The sequence below is a fragment of the Gobius niger genome (genome assembly GCF_951799975.1).
Source record: "Gobius niger genome assembly, chromosome: 5".
Lineage (NCBI taxonomy): Eukaryota > Metazoa > Chordata > Actinopteri > Gobiiformes > Gobiidae > Gobius > Gobius niger.
Window position 1 is genome coordinate 29042820 of NC_136856.1, and position 26097 is coordinate 29068916.

A 26097-nucleotide genomic window follows, 5' to 3' on the forward strand; every position below is an offset into this window, starting at 1 on the left:
ATCGATCTGAATAGTTAATGCACATGTGGCCTCAATGTGTTACACTAATGTAGCAGCTTAGTGAGACAACTGTGAAATGTTTACATTTTATGTGGTCTGTGTGAATAAGCTTGAATGTACGACTACTACAGTCACTGAAATATCTATTTTACTTCTGAATCAAGCCCTTAATGATGAAACTGTAGGGATTTTTCAATAAATGTTTTTGTAAAATTATTTCTAATGTTTTACATATGCAGTTACATACAACTGTCACTTTACAGTTTTTAAAACTGTAAAGTGACAGTCTGATGGAGAAGATCAAAATTATTTTACTAACGCGTTTCAGCCTCATTCGGTTTATTGTCAGGGCATAAAAAACAAACAGCACAGGTGGGCTAAATACACCATTAGGGTTTAACGTAACTTAAAGGTATGAGACATTATAATTATACCAGTATGAAATGACATGTTGCTCTTAATAGGTTTGACTATGACATACATAGGACTTGGAAACATGAATTTCAGGCACCTGAAAGTACAAGTAAATAGCAAAAAGGGAGAACCCTCATGCTAAATTTAGTGGGCTAGAGGAATGAGTCCTGGATAGACTGAATAGAGATATTGCCTTGAATATCTTTATCCAGAAGGTCTCCCTTTGCAAGAACCTTTTCAGTCTGTCACCACCTCTAAGGTAGAGGGTGATTGCCTCTATTACCATGACTTTGAGCTGGGTGATGGCAGGGTAACTTGAAGTGCGCTAACATCGGATAGTTTGGGTTTTTGTCTCAGTTTAGTTCGTCATGTCCCTCAAAAGATAAGTCATCACAAGTCGTATTGCAATTGCCAGCAGGTAAAAGTTATTTTTACCAGAGAAGTAGCTTTTATAAGTATACTTTTATAGGATAAGCTTTGGGGCCTTTCCTGCAGTTCTTAGGACCGCAGGAGGACCCCGGAATGGGAGAATCAGTGCTAAAATGATCCTAATTATCCTGCCGTGTGAACCAAGATTTACTGTACAGGTATGTAGCTACCATACTGTCATTAACTGGATATTTTAAGAGTAAATTCATCAATGTTATTTTTACTTTGCTTTATAATATAAAGCTCAGTTGTGCAGTTTCCGGGTTTAACATTAACATTTTCCTGACACACAGCGCGGTCTATGGAAGTGTGACATACGCAATTACATGCTCCGTCAGTGATGAAGTGAGTAAGTGAGTGCTTTATTGTCATTGTACAATGAAGAAGTGTTCAGGTGTCAGTCGGTGCCACTGTGTGTCTCCCTGACCCGCATGACTTTGGAGGACGGGGAAACTGTAGCACTCAGAAGAAACCTGGCTGGCTGCCCTCTGTCTCCTCTGATGCTCTAAAACGGTGCAGCGCCTCCTGGGCTTGTCCCCATCTCAGAGTGTGGTGTCCTGCACTGGTCAGCTCTACCTCCTCCTTCATCTTCCTGCTGCAGCTTTCTCTGCTCCATAACTGTAGGTGGGGCTATGGGTGTCTCTTCAGTGTCTCTCATTATTATGTTGGATGGGGTATCTCGTGGCATGTCATTGCCATTTGGAAGATATATCCATGTTTTCCGTGCGAAAAAAGCTCCATGGGTCATTTTTATTTCTGAGCCAACGGGCACTGTGTGCGGCCCACACGTGACTGTCCCACAAGCATTATGATACTGCCGTAGGAGGCCGGGCCTCCGCTAGTTTTATATATAAGACAATAATTCTAAAAAGTAAATATAGAAATGACAAAATGGTCAGTTGCATTGACCAAATCCCCGAGCTTCAGGTAATGTGCAAAGGTCTCCACAAACTAAGCCACTGAATCACCCAGTGGAGACTGTCTGCCCTGTATTGACTGATGCTACACAGATAGCAGCAGGGGAGTGAACACATGATTGAAAGATCCAGTGCAAATCATTTCAATCACAAAAGGCGTCACATTGACACACTAATCTGAAGAAAACATCTGCCCAGGCATTACTTGCATGTCTCTATTTATTGTACGTCCAAATGACTGAACTACTGTCTCGGACCCAGTTTCCCTGGCAACAAAAAGCCTATCCTGGAGCGCCACCAAGAGAGACGTTATAATAAGCTTACTGTGAGCTCCTTTGGCTCCTTTCTACTGAGCGCACAACGTCCTGCATGAGTTGGAAAGTGCAGGAAATTTCAGGGTTGAGATTTTGGGTCAGTCTGTTTTTTCCCAATTTTCAATTTTTAACTCTGCTTGTTGGTTCTATCCATGATTCAGAGTTTGTTTCCTGGAAAGACATGGAGCTTTAGAGCTCTAAAAAATAGCAATAACAATAGATCTACCTATTTTTGTTAAGTTTGTTGAGATGTGCAGGTATGTAGAATTAGATTTTTTTAAAGTTTACATGCATACAATAAAGAAGGGTGATTATAGGGCTTGGGAATGTCATGGAAACTGTCAATGTTTCTGATATTCCCCGTACATTCCAACAACAACAATTAACCAAAAGAGATGGTAGGAGAAGGTAATGAATTTAAAATGAAGGTTTCTAAAAAATAGTTTTTAAGCAAATGTTAGTTTTTGGACAATGTTTGCTAACGTAAGGTGATCAGACCTGGTTTACCTAAGACAGTCCCAGTTTACCTAAGACAGTCCCGGTTTACCTGAGACAGTCCCAGTTTACCTGAGACAGTCCCAGTTTACCTAAAACAGTCCCAGTTTACCTAAAACAGTCCCAGTTTACCTAAGACAGTCCCTGTTTACCTGAGACAGTCCCAGTTTACCTGAGACAGTCCCAGTTTACCTAAAACAGTCCCAGTTAATCTAAGACAGTCCCAGTTTACCTGAGACAGTCCCCGTTTACCTGAGACAGTCCCAGTTTACCTGAGACAGTCCCACTTTACCTCAGACAGTCCCGGTTTACCTGAGACAGTCCCAGTTTACCTGAGACAGTCCCACTTTACCTAAAACAGTCCCAGTTTACCTGAGACAGTCCCACTTTACCTAAAACAGTCCCAGTTTACCTGAGACAGTCTCAGTTTACCAGAGACAGTCCCACTTTACCTAAAACAGTCCCAGTTAACCTAAGACAGTCCCAGTTTACCTAAGACAGTCCCAGTTTACCTGAGACAGTCCCAGTTTACCTTAGACAGTCCCACTTTACCTAAAACAGTCCCAGTTTACCTGAGACAGTCTCAGTTTACCAGAGACAGTCCCACTTTACCTAAAACAGTCCCAGTTAACCTAAGACAGTCCCAGTTTACCTAAGACAGTCCCAGTTTACCTAAGACAGTCCCAGTTTACCTTAGACAGTCCCAGTTTACCTGAGACAGTCCCAGTTTACCTAAGACAGTCCCACTTTTGAGCCCTCTGTCCCATTGAATTGTCCCAGTTTTTCACCACGTTCAAAGCACTGTTTTTACTTTAAGGGGGATAATATGCAAAATCAACTTTATTTAGAGCTTTTTATCATGTTACAATGTTGTTCTCTTTTCAAAAACATACCTGTAGTTGTTTCGACCATCTTTGAGTAATCTTTGAACCTTCCCCAGTGGCTGCTCAGTAAAAACACTCACCATAGCTTCTCTACAGCAACATCTTTTCCCCCCTCTTTTTTCCGAAACAGTGAAGGGCAACAGGGGGTGTGGGGTTGGTTTTACAGTGAATGTATGGTTTTACGGTAACAATGTAAGATAGTGATAAAGTTGTGTTTGACATTATTCCCATATACCTGCAAAAAGTATAATAATAATGAAGACGTGTGCGCCAAATACAACGAAATACAACGTTTTCAAGGACCGAGGTTTGGTGTCACTATCGGTGGTCTTCAGCAGACCCGGTTAGTTTAAATTGGGAGGAGGCAGCACTGTGACCACCGGAACAGGGGACATGGGATTACCAGCCACTAATCCGTTGCTTCCCCCAATCCGCTCCCTGCAGAACAGAAGAGAGTGTAAACTGCTGCGGTCCTCCATGTTGGACGAGGCAGGAACGGCAAAGTCTACATGGTCTTATAATTGTAAGTGTGAAAAAGTCACATATGTTTTCCAGCAAAGAGATCTACGCACAAAGCAGTTTAGCTTTTCTCCGCCACTAAAACATCCTCAAATAAATAAAATAACAGTTTGGGCATTTGTTGGCAAACGGGGAGCCTCACAGCTGGTAAAATGTCAGACTAATTATGTCGAAGTTGAGCTGATTTAAATGTCAAACACCAAACACAAAAGATATTTAGTGCGTCTGTAAGTCATGGTTGCATTTGGACAGACAGCTGTGCAGATGCTTTATTGAATTATTAACAAACATTGTTACATTATCATGAATAAGTAATTGCATTAAAAACCTATTAATTTGTCTGTGAATAATTCTAGCAGGCACCAACTGTCATTTGGATAATTGATAAGATGTAGCCTGGCCAGCCAGCCACTCCTTTTTGTTTTTCGGTTCAAAAGCAGGACAGTCGAGGAACTCTACTAACAGCCATAACATATCTCACTCATTGTATCGATCCAATCACAGATTACGTTGTCAAGACAGGAAGATGGAACATTACTTAACAAGAATGTACCTGCGTAATGCTTTCCGTGCGATCAACTTAGAGGGTGACAAAAAAAATCTGTTTTTTGAATGCTTTTTCGTTGCACGTTCATGTTGTCTGTTGGAATTCTCCTACAGTTCACACTCTGACTCGAGTTTGTCAATGACTTGTTTAGTCAGATCGGTCACATTAGCTCAACAGGCCGATGCCCCAGTCAATTTTGATTTATTGTGATGGTCTGATCAAGTTAATTAGTTTGTTTTTGTACAGCCTCAATATTACAACAGAAATCCACTCACGGAGAGTCACAAAAATTGCTGGTGATAAATCTAGAGAATCAATAATGAGACAGATGACAAACGAAGTGTCAAATGTCCAACAGTGGATGGTTAAAAGAACAGACCACAATTTTTCCATACTCAGATATGTTCTTACCTGATCTTCGACGAGATGATGCGTACCAGTCTGGTTTTTGTGCATGCGCTCAGTCACGCACAATGACAAAAGATTTTGTTAGCATTTGGCCTCTCCCAATGTATTCCTATAGTTCCAAACAGGGGTGAAGTTGAAGCTACCACACTCATCCACGGGCACGCACAAAGACCAAACAAGTACGCATCAACTTGTCTAAGCTCAGGTAAGAACATATCTGAGTATTGAAAAACGGTGGCCTGTTCCTTTAAAGCAGTACTAAGTAATGCCCCTAGAGGCCATAAGTGCCACTGCAGGTGTTGTAGCATGCCGTGTTTTTTTACTCAATAATTGTAAAGTAAATATTACACTGACAAATAAGACAAAGGGAGAGAAGGATATTGAACATCCAGTTACAGAATGGAGATAATTTTTTTCACCCAAACTTGGCAGTAATCACTGTTTGAGCAAAGCTAACTGTGCCCACAGTTAGCTTTGCCCGCTAGCTTGTTAGCTTCTTCTTCGTGATTCTCTTAGTGTGTGTTGGTGATTCCGACCCTGAGGCAGGGAAGTTGCAATTATGGTTTTCTGGCCAGAGACACCGGGGGGAGATGAAAGACCCTTCAATTATCCCATTAACACTTGTATTACCCCCAGAGGAACTACGAAAAGGATTTATTAAGGTAAGCAAGTTACTTAGTACTGCTTTAAAGGTACTATACCTAATTTTGAACCATTGACAAAAAAGGTAAACCCCTTTTAGTCACACACTGACTATTTGAGTTGACCACACATCATCAACAAATCATAACACAATGCACAGATTTTTTTTTAACATACTTTCATGGCCCCAAAAGAACATGTCAGGTATAGGTCCTTTAAGTAGAGGATGGATAATTTTCCCTGCCCTGACCAGAGATAAAAGAACAACAAAAAACCCATTTAAGGAGCAATCCACTTAGATGGACAGATCTACTACAGATCTACTACTATAGTTGTACAAATAAGAACCAGCAGTAGCTGGTTCTTATTTGTACAACTATTGCAGTTATTGCTACTACACTGTTTAACTGCAACTAGCATCATTATTTTTTCTATCTCATACTGTTCCCACCCAGTGCTTAAAGGAATAGGCCACCGTTTTTACATACGGAGATATGCTCTTACCTCACTTTAGTCTAGTTAATATATCTCCGTCTAGTCTTTGTCCGTGCGCTCTGCCAGGCAAACGGAGCACATACGCAGCCTCTCCCACATGTCACATAGCTCCAAAAAAGCTCACGATAGAAGCTACCAAGCTCTTCCACGTGTTCCCTATTTAAATAAAGTTACGTGAAGTGTTTTCATGCGAAGTATATTTACACAGAAATGTAGCATGTCGATTTTATAAGCAAATAAAAAGGGGAACTATATTGTGAGGCGTAATGATACGAGGAGTAAAACGTCTGCGCAGTAACTCCTAAAGGTTATTGACGGAAGTGAGCGGGGGAAGTCTTTAGGAGTTACTGCGCGGACATTTTACTCCTCGTATCATTACGCCTCACAATATAGTTCCCCTTTTTATTTGCTTATAAAATCGACATGCTACATTTCTGTGTAAATATACTTCGCATGAAAACACTTCACGTAACTTTATTTAAATAGGGAACACGTGGAAGAGCTTGGTAGCTTCTATCGTGAGCTTTTTTGGAGCTATGTGACATGTGGGAGAGGCTGCGTATGTGCTCCGTTTGCCTGGCAGAGCGCACGGACAAAGACCGGACGGAGATATATTAACTAGACTAAAGTGAGGTAAGAGCATATCTCCGTATGTAAAAACGGTGGCCTATTCCTTTAAAGTGGCTCGAAAAATTACCACCACTGTCTCTGCCGCAAATAGTGGGGGAAATAAAGTAAAAACCATGAGGAGTGAGCTTGAACCCATAGCTAATTTTTAATTATAATCCAAGTGTCGTAAATTCGAGTCAGCGCATCTCACTTCCTTTTCCTTTGTACCACATGCGAATTCAGCGTTGTTTTTTTTCTTACAAGTTCCGAAAAAGTCAACGGTGTATCTACGGTGAATCAGCATGGAGAAGTATAAGTGCTTCTCTTGTAGTGAGTTCTGGGGAGCTGAAAGTCTCTAAAACCACAACACACAGTTACCAAACGTCACCCAAATACTGAAATACAAGGGAAACCATTCAAAAGAGAGAAAGATGATCGAGATGAGAGCGAGAAAGGCAACATTAAAATTTGATGAAGCCTGATCATTCTCCCATCTGCTCGCACTGCTCCTCTGACAGCGGCATCACAACCAGGAAAAAGAGGTCATTAAACACACTTTACTAATAGGTCCACGCTTCAGTATAAATTGTATTGTAGGATTGCGAAAGTGGTTCGGTAAAATCGTCGGTTTCCATAACGCCATATTGATTTTGTCTTTTGAAAAATCGATATAACTATAAAGTGAGCTCTAAATCTCATCAATTATTCCTACGCCTACAACGTTTTACATTTGTTCCTTTGGGCACAAGTACGGTAGAAGCAACAGTTGCTCCGGTTCACGTGCATTCGTTTTTTTTACTACACCACAAAGTTTGCATCGAGCAGCCCACGTGAATGAGAACAAGCATCGATGGCGAAACCCAATAATTCCTGACGGTTTTTCTGTCCATCACTTCAGCAATCCATATAATCTATGCAGGGGCGGACTGGGACTGAAAAACAGCCCTGGACTCTGACCAGCCTGGCCCAAATCAGCGTAACTGTGCACTTCCACAAATACATATTTTAACTTCTTACCACCCGCCTTAACATTAACGAGTGCATTTTCCCCAAGTCGACTTTTTATTATTATTTTTTTGACTGGTATCATCAGCAAAAAGAACGGGAAAGGTGGTCATAGAAACAGAAGCAAAATCATTAATATAAATAATAAATAATAACGGTTCCAAAATTGAACCTTGTGGCACACCATGCTCCACGGAATTCCTTTTAGATTCATGTTTTTTTTATACTGGGCTTTACCCAAATCTAAAAGCTTCTCGACTGGAGAGCAACAATGTAACGCCTCATTTGAAAGCTAAGACCTACAAAAGTGACGGGAGCTTTTCGTCACGTCGCCACATTTTTGTCATATTTTTGTTGTTTTTTTAATCATTTTTTGTTTTGTTTTTCCTCACGTTTTTGTAGGGTTTTTTTTCTCGTGTTTTTCTCATGTTTTTGTTGACTTTTCCTCCTCTTTTTCTCGCTATTTTGATGCTTTTCTTTTTCAGCTTTTAGATTTGGGTAAAGCTCGGTTGAGGCGGGACCGGTGGTCATAGAGCCAGTGGCCCTTCTGTGCTCTTCCAGAATGGACATATGGCCAGTCCGCCCCTGGATCTATGCATTCCCACGACAAGCATTCAATAACACCTCGCGTCGCTGAATCGGCATGACTAAACAGATTAGGACAATCCCATTTTCAAATCAGATGTTCTCCCTCCCTTGCTTTTTTAGGTTGACTTGTTGTGAGGAGTGAGGGAGGGGGGGTCTGAGGATTGAACCATTTTTTGTGGCAAATTGGGGGGGGGGGGGAGTTTGGACTGACAATAGCTTCTGCCAGCAATAGGAAGCCCATTTGTTGTGCGTTAGCCTTTCTGAAGTGACCATCTTCACTTGCAAAATCGCGATCCACTTCTGCCTGTCATTTTCCATACTCGTCTACCCTTTTTGAAATGCGCCGCTCCGTCCTCCGTAGAGACCACCCCCGGCTGAACACACACACACACACACACACACACACACCCTTTTCCCCCCACCCTCCCCTCCTGCACTTGCGCTTGCTCGTGGCTCACAATGAACAGCACCACAAAGGCTTTAGCTTGAGAGAGAGAGAGGGAGAGAGAGAGAGACACACACAGATCTCGTCCATTCCTTGTTATTGGCCTGACTGACACCGGCGCGAGCTGCAGCGGTCAGTCTATTAGTGCTTAAAATACGTTGACCACAATCGCGCAGCCACTTCCTGGATAGTGCATTTGATCCGATTCGTCTCCAAAAGGGGTTGATATAAAACAAGCGCTGCAATGGAAGAAGACTTGGACGAGGGGCAGAGCCAGAAAGGTAAGGCGAATTTAGTTTGAGGATTGAAAAAAAAAGGCATGGGAATGAAAATGAGAAGAAGAATTAAAGATTATTTGGTGTTTTAGTGGAATTTACATTGGATGAAAAAAAAAAATGTATGCACCATGACTTTTTATGTCTATTTCTTGAAAACTTTCTTTTTTTTTGGGTCCATTTAATCTTTGCATGCTGTGTGGAAAGCAAGACGTTGTCCCTATTGTCACTTGCTTTAGCATCCTATTGATACCAGCAGTTTTTCCCCCCCTGTCTAGTAATTTCATGACAGAAATGAAAAACCATTGCGTTTTTGCCACATTTTTGCCACAGCCCTATAAGCCTGTATGTTGTTAGCATGAGCCGAGCAGCTGTTGTGCGCGATCCCTTTGTCTATTGAGTGGCCGCACGAGGGTTCTGTTTGGGTTGGGGGGGGAAAGGGGTGTGCGCCGTCCTCCCCTGAGAGGGCCAGACGAGTCTTTGTTTGGCGCGATGGGGCTTTCACGCTTGTCGTGACAGCTGAGGGAAACGGGAGCGGGCCAGCGAATAGTGATCTTGTATGTGGAGAAAGGGAGAGCTTTTTTTTCCCAAGGATTGGGAGTGGTCTTCGTGGGAATATCGTGAGAGTCGGGTGTGATCTCCTTGTTATGAAGAGCCTGTAGTTAAATATTAAAATGGAGGATTGGATAAATAAATCTATCCACAAAGAAGGGCTTGTGTTATGCTGTGATAATGGTCATAATGGACTTTTGAAAAACATAAACATCGAGTTATGTGATTATTTCAGTGCTCAAATGGCCTCTAACAAGATATGACAATGCTAAAATGTAGAAAAAACAAGCATGTTGCTACTGGAGTCCATAAGTAAGTAGTAAGTCGTTTTTTTTTATAGCTGTAGTTGCAATAGCATTCGAGATGGAATCTAAAATTCCCTGTTTGCATGTTGTGTAGGCTCTCGGTCGTACAGGAGTTTGAGAGATTACAAAAGGAGTAACAAAAGCATCACTAAGGTTGTGTGTCACTGACGAAGCCTCTTGGATGAGAGGTGAAACGTCCAACACTTCAACTGCAGAGTACAGAAGATGACTCAAGAACCTTCATCAAAAGGCAGTGCTAGCATGTTTGAGGGTGCTTGCAAACGTTGTCCATAGTCCAACATTAGCTAAAAACAGAATAAAAAGTGGATGAAACACACTGGAGTGTCCGATTGTTTTAATGTGAACCATAACTCCAGTATTAAATTCTCCGTTAAATTGTTCATTAAAACAATAAAATCACTCATTCCAAAGTTCTCCCACCATTATTGTCAAAGTTACTGCACACAGCCTGACGAAAAAAAAAAAAAAAAAGATATACTGTAACCAACTGAACTGGAGTTGCTGACTATATGTACCCAAAGAGTGAGATCCGCTGACGACCTGAACATCATGAATGATCAGGTTATTCCATCAATGGATTTCTTCTTCCCTGACGGCACAGGCATATTCCAAGATGAGATTTCCAGCATTCATCGGGCTCACATTGTGACAGAGTGGTTCAGGGAGCATTTTCATACATGGACTGGCCGCCACAGGGTCCAGATCTTAACCCTATTGAGAGTGTTTGGGATGTGCTGGAGAAGGCTTTGCTCAGTGGTCACACTCTCCCATCATCAATACAAGATCATGGTGAAAAATGAATGCAACACTGAAGCAATGTCAAATATCTCTTTTTTTGTTGTCAGGCAGTGTATTTTGGGAAAAATTGACTTTGTTTTGCTCTAGTCTCCAAACACGGCAGGGTGAGACAAATGTTTCAACAACTGAGCTACTGTCGCAAAGATCCAAACAAAGATATGGATGGATTTGGAAGGTTCATTCAAAACTCATGCCCCATCCATAGACTTAAATACAGAGGTTGGTAGTATTTCTACTTTCACCTCCTTCTTGTGAGATGGGAATGGTAGTGTTGTCGCATAAGAAATCCATCACATGCCAGTATTTACCTCCAGAGACAGACTCGGCTTCCTCTGTTTGTGTTAGCTAGCGCCGTCTAACACGCAGCCCACATGCGCTCACTGCGTTGCCATGGCGGCTGGTGGAGTGGAGTCAGTATTATTCTCGCTGTCCTCCAGCGCTGTCCTGCTGATGACATTTTGACTCACTGAGGACCTGTGGCCTGGCCCATCGGCAGGGCAAGTTGTGTTCATGGGTCAAATCTGACGTTAATGTGCAATGAATAATGAATACAACAACCTTTGAGTACAGAGAAAAGAGTGTAATGTTGTTTCTCTGCTTTCCCTTTGAAACTGAGTGAACTTGCCTAAGGACCACTCCAACAATAATCGACCACATATACTTCTATGTGAAACACTCGCACCCACTGAAAATGGATCTGTAGCACACTTTTGAGTTCCACCCCAATAAAACTTCTTGTCCCTCCCAAACTGGGGGCATTTACCCGATCTGCAAAAAAATGTCAATCTGCATATGATGAGATGCCCTCGCGCTGACTGTACAGCGTTACTATGGCAGCACATACAGAGGAGACAAACCATAGAAATCACAGAAGCGCCTTAAAGCAGTACTAAGTAACGTGTTTACCTTAATAAATCCTTTTCGTAGTCCCTGTGGGGGTAATACAAGTGTTTATGGGATGATTGGAGGGTCTTTCATCTCCCCCTGGTGTCTCTGGCCAGAAAACCATGTTTGCAACTTGACTGCCACCGGTCCGGAGAAAGCAATACACACTAATGGAATCACGAAGAAGAAGCTAACATGCTAACGGGCAAAGCTAACTGCGGGTAACGTCACTTTAAACAGTATTTACAGCCAAGTTTGAGTGAAAAAAAATATGTCCATTGTATAATTGGATGCACAGTAACCCTCTCTCCCTTCGCCTTTCCTGTCAGCGTAGTATTTGCTCTCCAAGACAATTAATGAGTTAAAAAATCGTAACTTGCTACTACACTTGCAGTTGCGCTTATGGCCTCTAGGGGGAAGAGTTACCTAGTACTGCTTTAAGCTATCGGAGTCTGTTTCTACAAATGAGCACTTCTGTTAGCCAACGGCTTACCGGACATTCAGATGAATTTAAGTATGATGAGGTCTGGCATGACACTTTCATGGCATTTATGTCATTTATGTGGTTTCTCCATCATTAACATATTATAAGAGGTTTAGTGGCCACTGGATTTGTATCCGACCCCAGAAAAAGCAGAACCTTGAGTGAACATTTAGCTCAGAGGTAACTTTTACACACTCATTCTTATTCAAAGTAATATCTCAAAAGGTCTGTCTATTCATAAATGATTTCTAACAAGGCTTTGAACTCACCTAAATGCGGTCAATGGGTTGAAAACAGGATCTGGATCTTCCATCAGTTGCGATGTCAGTTTGCCCGAGAGAAAGTATATTGAGCAGGCCAATGGACACTGAAAAGTTTCCTGGACTAGCCAGCTTTTGAATTGTCCGCTTGAAATGAATGCCATTTCGATTTAATCTAACGTGCATGCAATCAATCTATTGTATTTCACATTTATAAAGTGCAATCTAACAGTTGAAATATCTACCTGACACTCATTAAAGCAAGTTTTTAAACTCAGATCAGTGTTTAAGTCGATTAGCAGTTAAAGAGACTAGTATGCTGCAAGTTGGTCCTTTTATACTCACTACTGCCACCTCAGGTCTTACACGTAACTGCAGTCTCTATATTAAGCTTGTGCATAACGGTACTTCGGAACTAGCCTGGTTTTACCATACCCTCGTACTTACTTCATTTCGTACAAGGGTCTGGACCGTCACAATTGAGCTCCGTTATCAGGTGGGAGGGGTGAACTCCTTTGAAACGATTGGATCTGATTTTCGCTATTGTTTGGTTGTGACATATGTAATCTGCCCGAGAAAGTGAAGCAGCCATCATAACTCCATGACAAACTACAAGCAACAAATGCGGCGCAAATGCTCGATGTCACCTACAACCCCCGCCTCCCCCGCTCGCTGAATGGTAGGTTGAAATTCAACCAATGTAATTCGGCCACTGAAATCAGACCCAGACATACATGTAGGGAAATGACAACTGATTGGAGTTTACGGATGGCTAAGGCCAGACACTTTTTTGAGTGACAGTGCAGGATATCAGAGGCAGTTGTGGTGAACAGGTCTGAGTTCATTCTATACATTAGGACATGGCTGGAACATGTAGGGGGAGGAAAATACATCGTTTCACATTTTTAAACTCTGTATAGTCCCTTTAAAGCAGGCGCAGTCTTAGACATGCTTCACTCCAAAAATATACTTTGTGACAGTTTTTTACCATACATTGATAACTAACTAAACTAAGACAACCAACAAAGTATGTGATATCCCTCTCTACAGAGTAAAATACTACAAAAAATATCGTCAGGCTAAGGGATCAGGATGTTGAATTGCCCAAATTAAGCAGTGACATCCCTGAAACCTTTAAAGTAGCTAATCTATTTCCACGTTCAATTGTGCCGCATTCAAGCAAAAAGTTGGGCTTTTGGACCATACAGATACAAAAAAAAAAAAAAAAAAAGAAAAAAAGAAAAAAAAAAAAAAAAAAAGATGAGGCAGTTGAGTGAGTATCTCAAGTTTGCATTCTTATTATTCCTCAGATTCTTCACATAATTATCTTTCTGCTGCTCTTGCTGACTATCGAACTGCCAAAGAAGTTTCCCACCAAAGCAAAATAAAATGCCGACCATATTTTTTCCCTCTTTTAGTGGTCTCAACAAAAAAGATAAAGTTGGCAATGTAGACATTATCAAATCTAATGGCGCTATACATCACCATTTCTACGCACGTGCTTTGCTCTCCCTGTTCATATTCAAGGGGAATCTGTCAGGCCTGGCCACTAACACACATGCTCACCCAACTGAGAGAGGCAGCCATGCACACCGCACTCCATTCCCATGCCCCTCATTCATCTGAAGGCAGCGCGCTAAAGGAGACACTAAAGCCAGTCAAAGCGCCTTCAGAGAGCGCTGTCTTTTGTGCCGCGAAGCTTCTCCGTGGCTAAATAGCACACAAACAAAGAAGAACAAGGCTAAGGTTGAGTTGGCTATGTATATTTTTAGCTGAGTGTATTTATAGAGATGATGTCACTCTTTTGCACGTCATGTGACTTTTCTAAATTTCAATGTAAGATGGGGGATGAACTGGCAGGGTATGACAATGTAAAATGGCTGAAGAGAATAGCGATGTGGCGATGTGGTATACAGTAACATTCATGCAATAGCAGTTAGGGCAGAGACAATAAACCATTAACTTGTTCGTCATATTGAAAACTACTGTGGTGTTGCAATACTATACCTGCAATTCAATAACGTATTGCAATACTTTAATGGCACTTCCTTCCCAGTCAGTAATGCCCAAAAGCAAAGAAATCTGTCCGATTCATGGCTATAACAGAATTTATGTGGTTTCTCCATCATTACCATATCATGAGGATGTGTTTATTGACCAATGGATGTGTATCTGACCCCACAAAAAGCAGAAACTTAACTGAATATGATGTTTAACTGACTTTAAATGAGGCTTCAAACAAAATGGTGTTGATGGGTTGACAAAAGCGCAAAACATCTGGATTTTTGATCATTTGCGATATTTGATGTCTAAAGGCTAAGGGTTTGGGACTCTGAAAAGTGGCCATATGTCCATTCTGGAAGACAGAAGGGCCACTGGCTCTAGGGCCACCGGTCTGGCCTCTCACTTTACCTTACCCTAAACCCCCGGGCGTAACCGAGCTTTGCCCAAATCTAAAAGCTTAAAAGAAAAGCATCCAAAAACAAAAATGTGCTGGAAAAGCAAAAAAGTGACAAAAAAGTGACAAAAACACAACAAAATGTGCCGAAAACGTGACGACAAAGCAATGAAAAAAGCGATGAAAAAACTACAATAACATGAAAAAAAAAGAAAAACAAGAGATGAAAAAGTGACAAAAAAACGCCAAAAAGCCACAAAAAAGTATTGAAAAAGCAGCAAAAAGCAACAAAAACATGACAAAAATGCAGCGAGAACGTGACGAAAAGTTACCATCATCTTTCTAGATTTTAGCTTTCAAATGAGGTGTTACAGTGTTGCTCTCCAGTCAAGAAGCCTTTTGATTTGGGTAACTGGGCCGAACTGGAGAAAATGCTCTCGGTTAAGGCGGGTGGTAAGAGGTCAAAATATGTATTTGTAGAAGTGTTGCATTCACGCTAATTTGGGCCAGGTTGGCCAGAGTCCAGGGCTGTTTTTCAGTCCCAGTCCGCCCCTGTTTTGGAGTAGGCGACTTGCTAATTGTCTGCTTCTCCTTGTTATTTCTATGGCGCCTCAGTCGTAAATAGGGTGGCCACCGTCCCTTGAAATACGGAATAGTCTAGTATTTCCAAAAAAAATAAGGCACGTCCCGTGTTGAATCAATAACGGACGGCTTTTGTCCCGAATTTCGAGGATCCTCCCTTTCCTCGTCTTCCTGTCATAATATAATATCTCTCACTAAATCATGCCCTAGCACACGTCTTCTTCATCATGTGATTGGTTTAAGCGTCTGTCCTTCTGCCAATCACTGTCAAAGGGGGCGATCCCAGACCCGCCACTCCTCGCGGTTCTGTTGACATCAGCGGTCATCCACGGCATCACGGCAAAGACACTGTCAGATCTTCTGTCGGTATGTGACGCAGTTAGCGCTCAAGTCCTCGCTCAACTCATAAAGACTCAGGGAAGAAACAAGAGCGAGAGTGGGAAGAACAGCACGCTCGGTTAGAGAGTGTAACTGCACATTTAGAGGCCGAGTGTCGTCTGTGGCTCTGGCCTGTTCGACGTGCAACGGCGTCAGGAGAGAATCATTCCCGCAGCGCCAAGTCAAGAGCAAATCAGATTGACTGACTAATCCATTCACTAGTTGCAGTCTGTGTATGGTTTTAGTAAGAAAGAAAAGTTAAGAAGAGCGAGTCTAATAAGCATGCAACACCAAACCTTATAGAAGACAGTGCCTTCAAGACCTGCATCTCTTTTTGTTTGTCGTTGTCGCCCCCTCACGCCCAAAAGTGTTGCCAACCCTAGTCGTAAAATGTGATCAATATACTGTACGTGCTGGGAAGATGTGTAAAGAACACAATGAATAAAACCACGGTCACATTTACGGTTTAATTATTGGGTAACTACAGGATGTCAGGCTAATTGGTACTGAATCTGCCTGACATTGCTATAAAAGTTTTTACAACTGCAATGAACGACTGCCTGTTCGATAAAAGGACTTCACTTTTGATGGTGGCCACACTTGGAAAGCAATCACAGGCTGCAAATCAACAGAACTCAAGCACCAAGCGAGGAGGTGTTTATGGAAGAGATATAGTCAATTCTTACAGTAAGATACAGTGACAGGTTCTTTTGGTCCATTGTCTCAGTTACATTCGGAGCGGGAGATCCACGACTGCCCCCAGCACATAATGTGATATTTCATCAGTTTCATGGTTAAATGAAGCATGTAGCAGGGCTTTGAACGCTTTTAGAGGGGTCACCGCTCAAGTAGCCCGCCGCTTGATAAACTGACAGCTCCTCCCGGGGTGCCCAAGGACGAACACGAGAAGAATGGCTGCGATAAAAGTACAATAGGAACTTTACGACACAGTAAATGTCGTATTTCAGGTGCTGTTGCAAAGCCATTTTACACACACACGGGGGGAATGGACGTTATTTTGTGCAGATATTAGATACTTCAGACGTTTGTTAAGGATATTGTGCTCCTGCTGCGCTCAATCTTACATCTCGTATTGGCGTTGCTTGTTATCGCGGTTAGAAAGCGGTGCCATCACTCCTAGTCAGACGGTGCTATCCCAGCATGTCTAGTTCTCTTTCGGCCATTCCCCCGTGTTCTGTGAGGAGGCAGTGACTGTGATGATGACTCAGACAAACAGGTGGCTGCGCTCTCCTCAGCTGTCACCGAAATGTGTCGAGTGTCCTCCACGGAGAGAGGAGGCGCTGTCATCAGGGCCACGCGAAAGCTCAGCGACTGAAGTCTGGAGGTTCTTCTGATCAGCGGTTGTTTCGTCGACTGGCTTGCGCAACACTTAAACTGAATCAACTCATAAAAACTAGATAAAAATGAAAAGGAGGGACTAAAAAAATGAGAACGTCTGTGACACAGTTTGAAAGCGCCTCATATGATTTAAAGTCCCTTCAAAGGAACAGGTCTGTGCTTTGTCCATGTGGGAGAAGCTCCATGAAGCAGTGTTGTTTTTGGCAGTCTTGGTCTTTCGGACGAGTACGTTTAAATCAGTTTCAGTTCAAGTATTATTTATTTTTTTAAATGTATTTAGGGCAGTGGTTAGCGCTTGTGACTCACAGCAAGCAGGTCCCGGGTTCGATTCCCACCCGGACGGGCCTTTCTGTGTGGAGTTTTCATGTTCTCTGCGTGTCTGTGTTGGTTTCCTGCGAGTATTCCGGTTATCCCTACCACTAAAAAACATGTACAATAGGTGAATCCTCCAGCCAGGTGTATAAGGACCATTAGCCTGGCTCCACATCTGGGTATGGGTCCCTGAGCGCTGGTCTGTGCTCACTGCTCCTACAGGTTGCCCCGAGGATGCGTCAAATGCAGAGACTAATTTCTCTACAGAGGTTAACTTGAACATAATTCAGTATTGAAAATTGGAATCAAGGACAGGTTTTCGACAGACAGATTGAACAGGGCTTTTCTCGATTTTTTTCTCGTCAAAGAATACTTGCGTTTTAAGGGCCTCTCTCACTGGCCTGGAGACTAGTTGGAGACTTGAGTTGCTGTTAGTCACGGAGATGTCTCACTGACGTCCCCTGGATTTCAGCAGAGTCACAGGGATCTCAGGGATGTCACAGAAAAGTCTCACAGGTTGAGGTCAACAAATAGTGTTTGCAACATTTCCGCAGCTGCTTTAGACCTCTCCATTTGGAAACCCCACTGAAATGCAACCTGTCCGTTTTCACCGAGATCCCCTGGAGACTTACTGGAGACCCTTACTGCCAGGGGACTCTAGTCTCTAGGCCGGTGAGATAAGCCCTTTGCATGCGAGCAATCCTTCCGAGTTGCGGAGACATTGCGGAGACTACTCTCTCTGGTGAGATAGGCCCTTTAGTCACCAAAGAAGCTCGTCACCGTTGCATTATCATCAAAATCATGACATGAAGTCTTTCATTAAAGACTAAGATAAAAACTTTGTGATTGAAGTACCTTTAATAAACCACTAAGAACACATACTACATAACAACAGGCTACGCTCAAGAAACTCAAGAAACTGTGAAGTATTTGAGAAGATTAGTGCACCATGAAAGTTAATGTGATTGTCGGGGTTGGGGTTAAGCATTGGCAACAACCAGGAGGTCAGCAGTTCAATGGTGAGCATGTTGTTTTTATGACAGTGGGTAATAGGGCAGCTCATCTACTGCACCAACAATGACAGGAGCTCAAGCGGAATTAGAACCAGCAGTGGTTGACTCGATCACATTCTGTCAGAATGGAAAGTCTGATCAGAATTGTGGAAAAAGTCACATCTGACTGTAATCCCCACCATGAAAACTTCGTCATTGTTCCCAGTCCTGCTCTTTACAGCCTCAAAGGAACTTCCTCCAATTGTTTTAATGCGAGTTGTCGGAGCCTTTACTGGAAACTTCAGAGTCCTGGTGTATTGTTTCCTCTTAATCCTGCAGAGATAAGAGCTAATGGTGCTGAAAATATATACTTCAACACGTCCAGCTTTGCGATGATCTGACCAGGGCTCTGCATTGGGACGCATAGGGGTTGTAGTGTGAAAAGAAAGTATTGCAAGTAGAGCTTTCCTAATTGAAGTAAGTTAATATTATTGTAATAGAAATGGAGTTTGGGTTTGTCGTTACCACATTTTACCACACTTTTCTGTGAGTGCAATGCAAAATCAATACAGATTTTAGGATGTGATATACTTAAATTAAATTCCACTGCAGTTTTCTACTTCTCTGCTTGCACTCAACAATACTTAGATATTGAAAAATCCCTCTGAGCAAACCACTGAATTTATTGAGCTTGAACCCCCCCCAAAAAACATAGCAACATTTAGATTTCTATAGATTCTTCACTAGTTCATTCAAAAACACATCCAAAATCGCCTTTGATCCAATCTTTGTAAATAATCTCACAGCAAATTAAAACTATACATTTAAACCTGGCTTGATCCATTATTATTTGGATGTCACAAAAAAAGGCAATTTTGGCCATTTTCATGGATTTATTTAATCCCTCAAACCCCGCCTTAACTGAGCACATTTTCTCCAGCTTGGCTTCTTGAAAAAAACGGGGGAAAAAGTGATAAAAAAGCAACACAAATGCCTCAAAAGTTGATAACATTCAATCCCAAACTGCAGCCTACAATTACCGCAGTATCCATATAGGTTTTCCATCTTACAGAGATGTTCAATTTTCCACTGTAGCCTGTGATAAAAACATGTTGTGACATACAATATTGGAAAGGTCCAGTTGTAGCCTCTCAAACGGCACCGCCCTACATGGGGTAAATGAGATCCCTCAAGTTGTCAAAGGCGAGGCGCTAATTGAGATAAATTGAGCATAAATAGCTTAGATTTTTCCTGTTATTGTCTGGTGAGTGGATTCCCCCGTAACCCCGCCCCCCTGGCCTCCCTCTATCTCGTGTGGTAAGATTTGTCAGATCGGAGGAAGTCCTGACTCTCTCCTCTGCCCCGGGGCTGTTCTGACTAACTATTGTCCCGGTGAATTTGTTGACATACAGTAAGTGGGTCAGCGCTCCCGTACCCGCGCGCTCTCTGCAGATTTTTGCGCCGCGGTAGTCATGGTAACGGCACTGGTTGATTAAACATGTGCCGAAGGAGGAGATTCAGCGACAGGGGGCTCGTCCGGGCTCCGGGGCTGAAAGCACTGTGTGCATTAAATACAGGAGAGAGCAGAGACACGCTCCCCTCACCGTGGCACACACAAGCAACAGCCAACCCCAACATCCCCCGTGCTCTTCAGAGTGCACTTTATATCGGTCAGCTCCCCCTCCCCCACGGAGAGTCTGCAGTACAAGGCTATGGCTATGCCGACTTCCCTCGAGTAAGGAGCCTGAGTTTAAGCATTCAGCGCCCATGGGTGTTTTGTTCTAATGGCAAATGGCTGTTTGGTAGCGTCTTACATTAAGGGCACATGAATTAATGCATAGCTGATGAGTTATCTTGAGTAAGTAAAGGCAATGAACTCATTAATGATCATCAGAGTATCAGAGTAATTAATCATGGTCATGATGATTTTTTGGGTGTACAAGATGGATGGGACAAGGACCAAGCCTTGTATAAATGTGCTGTCAAAAACTAACTCATTTATGTGCCCCTTAAACTAAAGCGTTGCAGCTTTGAAATCTTCAAAGATATGAACCTCTGTTTAAGAGAGCAATTAGAAAACTGCTCAAAATTATGTAACTGGCGTACAAGGCCCCTTTAAAAGTAACAATCTTTTTATCAAGGTTTTCAGTCTAAAAGTATGCTACTTAAATAGGTAGCATTCTTTAACAATGTAGCAGTAGAATAATTAGGCTTTAATGTGCTTCCAGTAGATTTGGACATTTAAAAAAAGAGAAAAAGGTGCTTGAGACAACACACAAACCAATGAGCACAGTCCCACTTTCTACGCTGATGAGCTACATATAAACAAAACCCAGCGCAGCTCGTGTTTGCCGGCTACACTGAGAGCAAGCAACTAAAGGTGAGCACAAAGAGCAGCAGCGGCCTACTGTTTGACAAAAACAAAAACACAGTAAGTCGCTGTTCGAACAAGCATTAGACACATACAGGCATAAATCAAGAGTTGCCTAAGTGTCCAGTCACCATAGCTCCATAATGGGGCTCAGGGCGCACCCGAGGGGAACAGGCAGCTGCCACCCTCACAAAACCCTGGTCAAGGCAATACACTCTAATAAGTACAATTTTAAATACATTTGTAAATTCTGACAAACAGAACAGTCTACTTACTCGTGCCACATCACCACGACCAGCCGACAGCCCGTGAATTGAACAATGTTGGTGTGCGCACCTTTACCACCTCTGGTTGTAATCCAGACGGTCACCCTTTGCTGGTGTTTTGCATAGCTACACTTGAAATCAGTCCAAGAAGTGTTCTTGATGTCTTTATGTTCCATTTATACTTCCTGGCGATGATGGCTCAGATGGTAGAGCAGGTCGTCCTATAACCAAGAAGTTGGCGGTTCAAATCCCGGCTTGGAGTTATATTTGTTTGATGAGGCAGCGAAGTGTTCAACCTGCTGCTTTAATGCTTTCAGTATCGTCTGTGCAGAATTCATCATGAATTATGCATTAATTCATGTGCTCTTATTATAAAGTGTTACCCACTGTTCTAATCATTAATTCATAATTAATCAAGTTCAGGTTTTGGTCACACTTTCTACATATCTCCTGGTTTAAAGTGGACATACCCGTTTAAATAGACATTATCCCACCGCAGGAACGTTTTGGAGTTATTGGTGCTGTTTAAGTACCAGATGCCCCTTTGATCGACAGGGGAGAACAGGGGCACTGGACCACCTTTAGAGGAACCATTTTCAGCTCCTCTGAGGTAGTATCAGCAACTCTTTAGCAAGTACATGTGAATCATTGCATTTGGCAATCGTCTGAAGCAGTCTGGGACAAAGATTTCCTTAGACAAGAAAGGAACTGGGCGATGTCAGGGACTGTCCCCATGAACTGTCTGGTCCCATAATGTGACATATGAACCTGCTTTGGGCACCTCAGCACTGATTCTTTTTTTCTTCTTTTATAACTCAAAATAGTGTTTGTGCATGCAAGAAAAAAAACATTTATAGGCATTTACCTTGCTGTGCCGTATTTAAACAATTATACAAGTAGTCATTTTCAGCTTATGTTATGCTAACAAATCAATGGTGCTGTTATAAATGCCGTCTGTTCAGAATGGGCCCGGTGATGAGTAATATGATACAAACATTGTGCATCAAAATCGAGGAAACACTAATCGGAAAATGAGCAGTATACAACGAAATCAAACAGGATTGCTCTAAATTGTCTGGATAAAGAATAATACTTCTCCAGGTCTGTATTTGAGGAGGAAACAACAATATATTATGGTAAAATAAAAAAAAATAAAAAAGCTGACTTTGCATTTGTTCCCTTTACCAGTCTCATAGTGAGATGTAACCGTGAAAGCTAAGGGGCTTTAACTTTAACCAGATGACACTAAGTACGTAATCTGAACTGTTACAAATACAGTATGAGCTTAAACATCAGTGCAATACAACAAGTGACATTTCCAAAATTCCAGTTTCACAATAGATACAGATGGCGTCTCTGGGATCGGCCACAAATGGTCACGTTCGAAGCTGCCAGAGGGGGAAAACAAAGGGGGAAAATAACTACCTTTTCACCTAGTGCCCAACAATAACTTTAACTTTGAATTATGGATGTATTTTCTAAAACTCTGAGACACAGAGAGGAGCAAAGTGGTTCAAACAGCCCATATATACATAAACAAAGAATTCTAATGTTAGCTTAATGCTACATGCTAACAGCTAGCTTCGGGAACCGCTTCATCACTTCAACTGGACAATCTGCTTATTTTGCTCATAGAAGAATGGGACAAGACATTCACATGGACATGATTTTGACTCAACATTATTTGTGTGTGCTAAATATGCTCACAGTCCGCCCGAAAGCGTCTTAAAAGAGTGAAAAATGGTGATTGCCATAACACGCTTCCTTGTTAGGCATCTATGGCGGTTTTCTCCGCACTATGATGAACTTCCCAGACACTCTGAACAGTGTGGACGTTAAGTGTGTGTGTGAGAGAGTATTCCTTTTGCCTGTGGGACATGACACTGACAGATGGAGTACAAGTGGGGGAAGAAGGCAGGGCCAAAGGATGGAGGAGGGGACTGTTTGTATTGCTCTTTGATTACACTGGAGTCATGCGGACTCTGGCAAGTCAAATTATTGGCAATGGGAGGCAAGTATGGATTTGGAAGAAGGAAAGATGGAAAGGCTAGAGCAAATGTATCCCCTTCTGAGTCTGAAAGTGAATTAACGTGCTTGGAAGTTGGAGAAGAAGGATGTGCGAGACAATTTAAATTCAGCCTCCTCCCCGGTTCCGTAGGAGATATACGGACAAACTCGTTTAACCCGGTCTAGCACTATATCATACCGGGTCCTATTGGCGTGAGCAGAGGACATGAATTATAAAAGCGTTGGCTTGTACTCGCCTGCAATGTGCCGCTTCTAAATTATGAATCCATCTCCCAGTCGCGCGGAGTCTGTTCACACCGCCCGCCTTTCGCTCCATCTACAGGAAACAGGGAGCGGGGCGGGGTCAACTGTACAGTCATTGATTTTGAAGATTGTTGGTGACTTATGACTTCAAGTATCCATTAGTTCACTAACAGCTTCATACTCACTACTCAAACGTTGATCACTGCGATAGAAGGATTTGACAGCTTGTGTGGATTAGAATTAATAATGTGTTATTTTTAAATATCCCATATTATGCATTTGTCTGATTTCATGAATTAGTCAAGTGTTTGTCATATAGTTATTATAAAGTGTGACGGTTTAGTCTTAGTAGTAGGTAAAAGCTCAAGATTTTTGTTACAGGCCTTGTTTTATGCTACTTTTTTTCTTTCTTTTATTAGAGCATGTGCAACAGTTTGCTTGGAATGCAGAGCCTCCACTTCTGGTGTGAATATTTACATTCTGCGATATTACACAGCTCCCTGGAGGCATAGGATTGCCTGGGAGGGCTCCTTTGAAAGCCTTTTGAAATCTTACATTTCTGACACAAAATAATGCAAGTCTCTATTCCTTTCTAAAGTTATGTCCGAAAGTCAGCGATTTTGTAGATGGTGGGGGCGTGGACGTCATAGGGTTGGAAAAAAAAGGTATGTGCAATTTGGTCACGGTGTCTCCAGTCTTTTGGAGTTCTTGAGAAGAACACAGTCAAAGAACAGATTAATCAACACACAGCTTATGGTGTGATTTACACAAATGTATGTATGTAAATATTTATAGTGGTTTGCTTTACCTTATCTAGAGCTATATGTGCACAAATCAAGCTAGATTGTAAAAATGTCATTCATTATAGGCAATCAAAGAAACTACAATACAGAATTCTAAAGCACCAGGACCAGTTGGCGATGCCGTCACATACGCTTCTGACATTATACAGGGCGCTGGGTCTGAATGCTTCTTCATGGTGAGAACATACCCTTCTTGTTGTCATGGAAGTTGCCTGAAGAGGCCTGGAGAGTTGCCAGTAGCAACAGGGCCAGAGTCTGCAGAAGCTGCAGGTGGCTCTGAGAAAGTCTGACAAGACACATGACTATCCCATCATTGACCGACACAGCCTTATTATGAAGTATGAAGTATAGCTTTCTCAAGATCACCTACAAAAACATACCTGGAATTACAGCTTCACCAGATTCATTTTGATCATTTCAGCGCTCAAATTTCTGCCTCATATAGATTAAGTACTTAGAAAGTACTTAAATTTAGGATGTTTCGTTTAAACCCCAGGACACTTGCTGCTCCACAGGGCGCTCATGGACATGTCTCTAGTCACTACATGGGCAGACAGGCTCAGCTATGCCAGTCTAGCCCTGCATTACATCACTGTGAATGCGGAGGGTGAGTGAGGGAGGGGGACTGGGGGTGTGCACTGAGCTTGTGCAGAGCCGGGGCTGTTTGGTATTCCAGTCAGGAGCCCATCGGAGGAAAGCACTCCGCAGAGCAGCCATATCCGTCTCATCATTACACTGTGATTTACAAACACAGGGTCAAATAAGAGGAGTCCGAGTCGTGCGGACACATCGCTGGAATATCTCCTCGGTCTTCTTTATGCCATCATCAAACACACAGTTTGTTTTAGACTTCTGTGGGCGCTGGTAGAACAAAGGATGTTCTACAGTCCCATCAGAACAGTGGACACAATGTCATAATCCAGTGGAGAAGATTATCTTATCAAGCCACGTAAATGACGTCGTTGAAGTGACTTTCTGTTTCTTGCTCCTTGTCTCTGTCTGTCAATTCTGAAGCGAGACCCTTATTTCCACACCTTTTCAAAATCATTTAGCTGCAGGAAAATATCCATCCTAAAGTATGGAGTATGGATTGAGATGTAACGCACACTTGATCACAATTGAATCAAAATCACAATTGTAATGGTTGCAGTAACAGACTGCATTACAGACTGCATTTACACTGCCTGGGCTGAAAAAAACTATCTAACAAACTGTTCTGATCTAAGGTTTGCTGCAGTTGGTCAGGTCTAAATACTTTAATCAGCTTGTATTTCAGTCTTCTCTCAAATGTTAAGGGACCCGGTAGAGGAGTTCACAATTAATCGGTCAATAGATAAATCGCCATCAGCTGAATCGATATAAAGAAAAGAAATACTAACAATGACTTGTTAAGCTGCACAGAAGAAAGAAGATAATGTACTGAGGGCAAATAAACATGAAATTACAATGTTTTTCACTGAAGTTAGAAAACACTACCAAACATGGTGTCAAATCTACATTTTGTTGAAAATAATAACTCAAATGTCCGTTGAAAACATAGAATTTAGGTTCCAAATCATATCAGCTGCAGTGTTGGCTGAAATGGTACACAGTCGTTGTGTCCAATTTGCCTCTGAATATTTACGTTTCCCCTCATTCCTCTGTTTGATGGAACGTTTGCAAATCCTAAGAAAGGAAATATGAACAGATGCGTTTGTGACAATAAATATGTATTATTTGGGCATTAGAAAGCAAGTGAAATGACAATTTGCAAACATAAATCGCAAGATACAGAGAATTAGACATGGCAAAATGGTTTTGCAAACGGCTGAAAAGTATAAACAGAGGACAACTCATGGAGTCCACTAATGCAGGGTGGAGTCAAAGGTCACGACTGCTACGTGAGGCTCACACTCTGTTTGACAGTCTATGATTAATGATGAGGTAAAAACACCGGACGTCCAAGTGTTATGTTACAAGCCTTAAAAACAACTTATCCAACTCAACTAATCTCTCCTCGCCTAAAGTTTCTTTTCAAATACGCGAGCATGCAAGTTATATACCGTTAAAGCCCAGGTGTTTATTGTAGCGCTTC

The 26097-nt window shown here is 42.1% G+C and overlaps 1 protein-coding gene across 1 annotated transcript in view; it reads left to right on the forward strand.

Moving 5' to 3' along the window:
- The first annotated feature begins 8709 nt into the window (after positions 1-8709).
- Positions 8710-26097, forward strand: part of gpm6aa (glycoprotein M6Aa) — a 28058-nt gene continuing 10670 nt past the window's right edge. Inside the window, exon 1 of the mRNA XM_079557309.1 lies at positions 8710-8992. Within this exon, the coding sequence (XP_079413435.1) occupies positions 8956-8992 (37 nt within the window). The 5' untranslated portion in view covers positions 8710-8955. The remainder of the gene's footprint in view (positions 8993-26097) is intronic.